We start from the raw sequence: 9,233 nt of genomic DNA on the forward strand, positions 1-9,233 counted from the left end.
AAGAGCTAAAGTTAGAATTATTAAGCATGATTCTTGAATTTATTTCTCACCCATTTATTATTGGTGTTGAGTCAAGAAGTTAGTTTATTTATTTACTCACTCATGTAAGTTGAGTTTGAGTCAAGTAAGTTTATTAGTGCATTTTATGCACCAAGGTAGTAATCGTGCAATTTTGTGCACAAAACTAGGCAAGGAACCTTAATTAAAATAGATAGTATGAGCTCACTAATTAATTCAAATTTGAAAGTATATGTTGATTGTTATTATGTTTGTTCTTGATTGATTGGTTGGAGTCATCACAACTTAAATTGGTAAATCACGTAAAGTGTAAGAGGATACGCACCAAAACTCTTGGAACGTATATAACTTGAGTATGAACATATGGGGGAAATTACGGGGTTTTATATTTAACCATAGCTTCTACAGGGTACAGGACGCTGTACTTTCTTTTATTATTAATGCGCTGGAATTTCGTTACAAGTGTGACATAGTAGGTGCCAATTGGGGTAGCTCCCTAATTGGAAGCTCCATGTTTATTGGGCTATTTTTAAAGGAAGGAAACCCGTTCGATGCGTAATCCAAATTTATTATTTAATAATTAATACTGCTAATTATGAGTCAAAGGTAAGTTGACTTGTGATTGTATGACGAGCATGTTTTAATTATTTTTATTGATGCTAGGATATTCATGTTAGTGTGGTGCATAAGTACTCAACTTTTGCTGATTCGTACTTTTGTGTTTGTGTTTGGCTTTCCTTTGGATTGACCCTACTATGACCCATTTATATGGTGAGTAGAGGATTGAAATAAAGGGAAAGTAACAAGTACTTAAGGCATGAAGAGCATGAAGGGAATGAGTTCAGATAGTTACTTGTTATGTTTCTTAGTTTTATGTTTGAGTTGTTGGTTATTGTTTATGGACTAACATTATTATGTTTATAAAAAATTGGTTTTTAAGAAGGGCCATATTTGAATTGGTTCCAACTTGTGAACGTTTTAATTCTTTTTTTGTTTTGAGGTTGTGAACTCAAGTTTTATTTTAAAAGTTAATTTATGTTTTAGACTTCCGCTGTGAGACTTTGAAAATTAGCCTTAACCGTTATCACAGTGGCGGTAATATTTTGATTATATCCTAAAAAAGGGTTTTATTTAGAGTGAAATGAGTATTTTAAAAGAAGGAAATTTTCAGGGTATTACAAAGGTGTAGTGATTGACAGAGGAAAAGCACCTGTATTCGCCTCTACCCTGACCCAAACCGAGGCCATGGCTGCTCTTATGGCTATAAAAAGTTCAAACCTTACAGGGAGGAATGTCACTATGCTCACAGATTCAAGCGATTTGGTGAAGGCTTTTACTAACAACAGCAATGCAAAAAGGGAAATTAAGTTGTTAGTGCTTGATATTAAACAAGATGTTAAAAGGTTTGATAATTTTGTAATCGTAAAAGTCATAGACTTTATGTAAAAGAAGCCCATAAACTAGTTGTAGCAGCTATAAAGGGTATGTAGTCGGTTTTGTTTTCTCGATTGTCAAAAAATTAAAAAAAAAATAAATAAATAAAAAATTAAAAAAAAAACGGTTGGGGAGGGGGGGGGGGATAATTACAATTTCATAAGGATTTTCTCAACCATTGTTTTTGAGATATAATTTGCACAATTTATATTATAATAAATGTTCGACCTTCTGGTATAGGGGATTTCAAATATGGACAATAATTATAGAGCATATTTTTCAAAACAGAAGTAGATTATAAATTTTGGGAAGTATGTATAAATATATCTGACTAGGAATTGGTGCTAATAATGTGCTAAAAATATTTTACTAATAGAGATATTGGAGAGTGAAGAGGTAAAAAAGTAGTGTAAAAGTGCTCCGGTTATATTTTGCTTGTGTAATTTACACTTGGCTTTGTATATATAGCCATGAGTAATGCTAAGAATACAATAATTACTCATATATAGTCATATGAGTTCACTACTCTTTAGACCTATTTGAGCATTGTATAATCAAATCAACTAGTTTTTAGGCTCGAACGATGCCCCAAATTACTGTATTATTTATATGATAAAAATCTTTATTAAATCTTATGTAATATGATAATAGTTAAGTGGCTAACACCATAAAATTGGCATTTATCTTATTAAACTTATCTTCTAACATCTTGCTAATTCATTTTTTTACCATAATAATAATTCGACATGAAGGTAGATTATTTACTTTACTAATGTAATGCGGAAAAAACAAAAGAATAAAAGTGAAAAACGACGGACGGTGTTGATAAGGCATATCTGGAGCAAAAGGGGAGCATCAGAGTCGTCTCCTAAATCCTAATTTCTCCAGCGTCCGATCTTCTCTTTCAACTACTCTCTCTCTTCATCGCCTTCAACGCCGATCCATCTTACGCTTCGCCTTTATTTACGCACTTCTCCAATTCATCGGTAAGTTCCTTCCTTCCTTCCCTTTTTATTCTTCTTTCTTATTCTTCTTCTTTAACTATTTCCCCTCACTCTTTCTCTCTCCTCTTTCTCTCTCATCATCTCTCTCTTTCGCGCTTCTATTCATGGCGGTCAATTTCAATTTTGGATTTGGGGTTTTTGAATTGACGTTTGGTTTTTTAGGGTTTAGTATTTCAAATTTATGGCGGATGCACCGACAAGTCCAGGCGGTGGAAGCCATGAAAGCGGTGACCAAAGCCCGCGTTCCAATGTTCGGGAGCAGGACAGGTATCTTCCTATTGCTAATATTAGTCGGATTATGAAGAGAGCTTTGCCTGCTAATGGCAAAATTGCTAAGGATGCTAAAGAGACTGTTCAGGAATGTGTTTCTGAGTTCATCAGCTTCATTACTAGCGAGTATGTTTGTCAATTTTGGTTTTGTGTTCGATTCGTTTCTAGATTATCGGGTTTGTGTTGTTTGACTTGTTGGTGGTGTTGGTGTAATTTTATATTTTTGTGATTGATTGTTTAGGGCTAGTGATAAGTGTCAAAGGGAAAAGAGAAAGACCATTAATGGGGATGATTTGCTTTGGGCTATGGCAACTCTAGGGTTTGAAGAATATATTGATCCTCTTAAGGTCTACTTGACTCGTTACCGGGAGGTATAATCATCGTAATTATTCATTGGAAGAGCTGGCTTTTATTTGAAATTTTGAATATTGGATGATTAACTAAGTGTTTAATTATGTGTCTTGGCCTGGGTCGTCTTTGGATTGTTGGTATCTATTGCAGATGGAGGTGCGTATCTCTGTGCTAAGTTCCTTCGTGATTATTTGTAGTCGATGCTGATTTTGATACAAATGGCGGGTTTGTGATATGCTAATTGATTTTGCTTACTTTGAGTTTGGTGGTTGTGAATTTTGATAGGGCGATACAAAGGGGTCTGCTAAGGGTGGTGAAACCTCGGGCAAAAGGGATGCAATGGGAAATCAACAACCTCAGGTAGATTTTACTCAAGTTCTATTATGTAATCATCTGGCGTGGTAAGATATCTCATGAGCTAACAGGTTTGCTGCTGTGATTTCTGTTTTGAAATTTGGCAGCTTGCTCATCAAGGCTCTTTTAATCAGGCCATGAACTATGGAAACTCGCAGGTAATTTGCATTTTCATATATATGTGATCATGCTCGTCTTCTGTATTGTGAATGTATATTTTATAGGAAAATTTTAGAACAATAATCCAGGACTAAACAAAACTAGAGGGTATCATCCCAAGATGCACCTATCTGGCAGGGAACCTGTTAAACTAGTTATTTATTTTTATTATTTTTCTTCTTTTCCTGTCCTTTGACCCCCTTCTTTCCCATCCTTAATTGATACAATCCCTTGTCAAACTCTTTTGCAATCCCACCCCTTCTCAGGTAACAATCATTTCCTCTCTTGTTTAACCCAGCCAATGATTACTTCCTCTCCTTACTAAATCTATAGGGCACAAAAAAAAGCGCACCTAAGTGTTGAGGCACGAGGTGAATGGGATACCTAAATTGGAGGTGCAGAACTTTATTTTTTATTCCAAAATTTGCTGATATCTATAAAGTGCGCAGGTGAGGCGCACCTAGGCACAGCAGGACCCCATAATGTTAGTGTGCCTTGGGGTTTTTTTTTTCTTTCCTTTTTTGTTTTTAACAATTGGTCCTGTGTCACTCAGCATGGGGACAGTGTCGTGTACCACAAACCAACTTCAGTTGTCTTGGTACACTTACGGTTTGGTGAAGGTGGCAAACACATTTTTAGATTTGAACCCATTTACAGTTAGCCTCTAAATGACTTCTTTCTCAATTTGTATATCTATGCAAAACAAGTGGGACCTATAAGATTAATAATCAAAATATCCGACACTGTTAACACCAACCAAAACCTTCAAAGCTCCAAAATCATTATAATGAATGTTAATTTAACCAAGGGTGAGAATAAAAGCGAGAGAAGGTGATTACATCATACCAATAAAAATGTAGGAGTTTGAGAGATGAGATGTATGACAAAAATTACAAGTTTAATGGAGGCATAGAGGATGAAAAAAGAGTTTTAACAGAGGTGGAATGGACATTTTAATATCAGATGGCAGCAGAGGGAGAAAAGTATGCTCCCAGATGTGTGGTGGTGAAGCTTTGGTGGGAGAGGAGGTTTTGGTATTTGTTGGGGAGGGAGTCCAAGGGGGAGAGAGAAGTTAGGGCCTGAACTTTGTTTTGTTTTGGTTGGCTTGTTTGCTTAAATTATTTATTTATTTTTTTCTTAATTATTTATTTTTAAATGCCAATTACATAATATTACGTGGCCAAGTGATCTGCGAGATCGGTTGATGTATGTAATTGCTTCATTTTGAGAGGAACCTCCCATAGTTGAAATTATACTTAATACATCATAGTTGGAAGCTTGGCACAGATATGGGGAAGAATACCCATAGTTGGGAATTTGGTATTATTGATTCTAGAGGTCAAATTTGCATATGATTCTTTGTCTCTTCCTTTGTGTGTCAGAGATTTTAAAATGTAGTGTAGTGAAAGCTTAGTTTGGGCTTTTGTCTTTGCATTACTCTTGAATAACCTATGTGAAAGTGTAGGATGATTTTTCATCTCTTGTTGTGTGTTGGAAAGTTTAAACTATAGTGCACTGAAAGTTCCATTTGAGCATTTTTCTCTGGGTGTAAGTGAGATTATCCGAATGATTTGGGGTTTGCAAGATTTTTCTCTTACATCATACTTTGTGAAAAATTGAGTAAATCAAGAAAGATTGGATCATTATAACCATTTTGTAAAATTAGTGTATCTGTTGAGAACTTTGTTTTATTTTTCATTCCATTACTGTGACAGTCATGTTGAAAGATGTCCATATGGAGTGGTTATGTGTAATCATTTTTCAGGTATGAGATTTACTTAATTTTTTCTGGTTGAAATGATTCGTCTTGGGCTATGTTTACTTCATCTCATTTGTGTTATTTATTCTTGTTTAAACCAACTTGACCAAGCTAAAACCTTAAAAGGAAGAGCACAAAGTTAAACTGCCTCTTTTCTATATCATCGACCAGACTAAGTCCAAAAATACTGACCAAACCAGACTTGTTGAATTTGTATCTATTTATTTTTCGCTAGATGCAGTTGCTGCAGATTGGTTCATAAGTGTTTTGATAAAGGGGAGGGTAGGTGAGGACAAGGAGTTATCCAAAATTTTGCTTTAAATTAACTGAATTTATCTTTAAATCTTGGACTTTTAAAGTTGCTTTCCATGAATGTTCATATTATTTATTGGCACATTGGCCCAAATGATAATAGGTGTAGTCTTAGTTTTAAAAAACGCGCCTAGGCGCTGTTGAGGCGCAAGGCGACGCGAGGCGCGAGCCAAGACGCCTCGATCTTCCTAGGCGTAGCGCATTCCAGAAGGCGTGCGCCTCAGACCGCCCCCACCAAGGCGTAAGGTACACCGCCTGAGCCGCCTTATGTTTAAAAGCGAGATAAAAGGGGATTCAGATTAATATTTGTAAAAAAAACACAATTTTTTTCCAAATTGAAGCTTACCCAGTCTTTAAAGTGATAATTCGAGCAAAAGCCCCTTGTTAATTGAATAAAATCGCTTCAATTTGACCCCCAATTTAAAAACCCTAATTTTTCGAAAACCCTAATTTACGAATTGCTTTGCAATTGAAGAATTGGTGGGTTCTGTTACGGCTGACATTGCCGGAAATCAGTCCCCGACGGTTTCCGGCAGTAGACCGGCGGCCGGCGCTGGTGAAGCAACCCAGGTAATTTTTTTTTTCCTTCTATTCTCTCTCTTCGACCTCTGCGCTTTTCCATTCTTTCTTTTTCTGCTACTTCTTGATAACGTAAAGATTTTTTTTTCTTTATTATTTTTTCAGTTTTATTTAATTGATAAAATAACAAAAGCCTCCTTTTGACTGTCAATCACGTGACCAGTCTGACCTTCCCTCTTTTTTTTTTTTTTTTTTTTTTTTTTTTTTTTTTTTTTACCAAAAAAATAGTTTTAATTCTTTATTATGCTTGAATCTGAGTATTTATAGAATAATAATTACAATAAAACAGTAAAATTTCTTCAAAAAACCACCAAATAAAATAAAATAATTATCACTTGAATTTGATTTTAAAATAAATTTTTAATTCCAAAAAAGAAGTAAAATAAAAAAAAATTAAAAATTAAAAAGTTTGCGCCTCATATCCAAGAGGCGTGCGCTTTCGCTTTGCGCTTTGTGCCTAGGCTCCAGGGACCCTTTGCGCCTCGGTGCGCCTCGCACTTTTTTAAACTAAGGGTGTAGTTGGAGTGGGCCACAATGGCCACTGATGATCTCAAGCATTACTAAGGAGAATTTTAATGGACAGCTGGAGGTTGTGAAAGGAGTGAAGATTTTCTTACCTGATAATGTGTACTCCGTACTATAGAATATTGTCTAAGTAATCTCTAAGTAGGCTTTTCTTGATAGGGATAAAAAAAGGGAGGGGGTGGGGGGGGGGAGATGAGGGTCTTCTTACTGCTGTTCAATCATAAGAGAATGTTGAAGTTAGCCATAACTATAAATTGCAAATGGGGTTTCAATTAGGCCCTTACTTGAAAGCAACTGACTGGTCAACTACTTCATACAAAATAATTTTTGGAACATATAGTGAACAATTTGTTTTCGATCACTGCAATTTTGAAAATTGCTTAGTTGAGACTTCCAACTTTGTTGTCGTTCATAAAGAGGATCTCATGTCAAATGCCTCTTTAGGCTAAGAATAGTTGCTGTACAATCATTAAGAGATGCGAGCCTTTATGCTGCTGTACAATCATTCAGAGACTGTTTGCCATCATTCTAAATTAGACTTTCAATCACGCCCTTATTAGAAAGCAACTGATTGGGCAACTACTTCAAACAAAATAATTTTTAGAAAGTATAGTGAGCAATTTGGTTTCAGTCATTGCGGTTTTGAAAATTGCTCAGAAGAGACTTTCGACTTTGTTGTTCTTAAACAGGATCTCATGTCAAATGCTTCTTTTGTCTAAGAATAGTTGCTCTTGATGCATGATGAAATGAAATGAGGACTGAGAAAAGAAACCTGGGCTTCTAGTAATGTGTGCACCTACCTTGAATTATCTAGGAGACATTACCCTTAATATGATGCTAAATCATAAATTGGTTTCTGCTATGCAACTGTGATTCACATAACTTCAATTGATAGAAAATGTTGTAAGATTGTCATTGGGGACATGGTATTATGTCATTTATTACGTGATTTCGTTGGAGAATATGCCTTGCAGTTTTCCAAATGTATTGTCTGTTTGAATTATATTTGGAATAAGATGATTTCTCTTTCATCTTTGTGGTTTCTTGCTTCTGGTCGTTGTCATGATCTGTTTTTCCCGATCTTCTTGCAATTAATATTTTTTGAGAGGACTGTTAACCCCTTTGTGATGTGTCCTTGATTAAGAAAGTAAAATGTATTCTGCACATTAATCACCTGGATGGCTTCTCATTGGGCTTGAGATATATGTATTGCAGTATTATGAAATATTTAGGACCGCCAAGATTCTAATAACACAGTGTAACAGTTGGTTGATGCTTCTTTTGGTGTTTCTAGTTTTTGTGAAAAGGTTTTGACCCTACAATAAGTTGTGTAACTATGGTATTTTCAAGTTAGTAGGTTTTGAGGCTTGTTCTGGTTGCTTATAAATTAGCATAATGGTGTTTTTTTTTTTTTGGGTATGTACATCTGTAGGTCAAGTTAATATTAATCTTCCTGAAAGTATGTGTAACTAGTTTCATCTGCTGATCTGCATTTCAACTTCATAATAGGTAAGATTTGCTCTTTAGAAATGATTGATAAGGTTAAGAAATTATTTGTGGTTGCAGGCCCAGCATCTAATGGTTCCTATGCAAGGCCCGGAGTAGGTATTACCTGCAATTCATTGATATTACATATAATTGACGATTTCAGTGACGGGGAGTTTTATTACCTTCCCACTGAAGTCTGAAGTCCATTTCATCAGTGCTATAGGAAAAACTTATATCAAGGATACTTTTCTCATTCTTAGCAATTTAGGTTTTGTAGGGGCTGTTTGTCTCGTTTATCAGGTAAGTCTGATAGTTCTGTATATGAAATTGTGAGCGGTTTGTCACAAGACGTATAAGAGATCCTAATTATATCGACCTTGAGTGATGCATAATTTATTATTAATTTTTTTTATTGATTATATCATTTTTGGTTGGCTCATTTTCTAAGTTTCATCTTATCTAAGCAATAGCTCACCTAAATTTTGATAAAGGTGACTAATGGGATACGCTGGTGTGCTTAACTTACACCCAAGCTTCCATGTTCACCATCAGTAAAATCTCATTGAAATAATTTTGGTGCAAGACTGGTTTTGGTGCTAAGACTGGTTTGAACATGCTTTGGATAATTTGTTTAAAGTGAAATTGCGTTCCTCTCTACTCCTATAGCATATGTATTAGCAAGCCATCAGCAAACATAAAGGTGTGTAATCTCGAGTTTTTGGACATTTGGGACGGCTTTGAAAATCAGGATTATCATGAGTGTTTAAACATCTACTTAAATACTCTAGGCCAATTGAAAAATTAAAAAAAAATAATAAAAAAATATTAAAAGGAGATAGGGGATCTTTATCCTAATATATTGATGCAAATGTTCAAATAATAAAAACTAAAATTTCACTCAAATTAAGTAAGTATTCAATTGGATTTAAATACTTACTATACTACTTAGGGGTGTAAATTAGGGTAAACAGTTGGGATTT

General features: G+C 35.1%; 1 protein-coding gene across 2 annotated transcripts; it reads left to right on the forward strand.

The window, feature by feature from the left end:
- Window positions 1-2,272: 2,272 nt before the first annotated feature.
- LOC110704009 (nuclear transcription factor Y subunit B-10-like) lies at window positions 2,273-8,692 on the forward strand. Of its 2 annotated transcripts, none has more exons than XM_021881801.1 (7): window positions 2,273-2,438; window positions 2,626-2,852; window positions 2,968-3,097; window positions 3,228-3,233; window positions 3,363-3,437; window positions 3,539-3,589; window positions 8,332-8,692. In XM_021881801.1, exons 2-7 carry the CDS (start codon window positions 2,638-2,640, stop codon window positions 8,368-8,370), a joined length of 516 nt encoding a protein of 171 aa, XP_021737493.1. In that variant the 5' UTR covers window positions 2,273-2,438; window positions 2,626-2,637; the 3' UTR covers window positions 8,371-8,692. The 2 variants fall into 2 exon arrangements, with proteins under 2 accessions (XP_021737493.1, XP_021737492.1); XM_021881800.1 differs by having other exon boundaries at window positions 2,276-2,438; window positions 2,619-2,852.
- Window positions 8,693-9,233: the final 541 nt, after the last annotated feature.

Source organism: Chenopodium quinoa, unplaced genomic scaffold, assembly GCF_001683475.1.
Source record: "Chenopodium quinoa cultivar QQ74 unplaced genomic scaffold, ASM168347v1, whole genome shotgun sequence".
Classification (NCBI taxonomy): domain Eukaryota; kingdom Viridiplantae; phylum Streptophyta; class Magnoliopsida; order Caryophyllales; family Amaranthaceae; genus Chenopodium; species Chenopodium quinoa.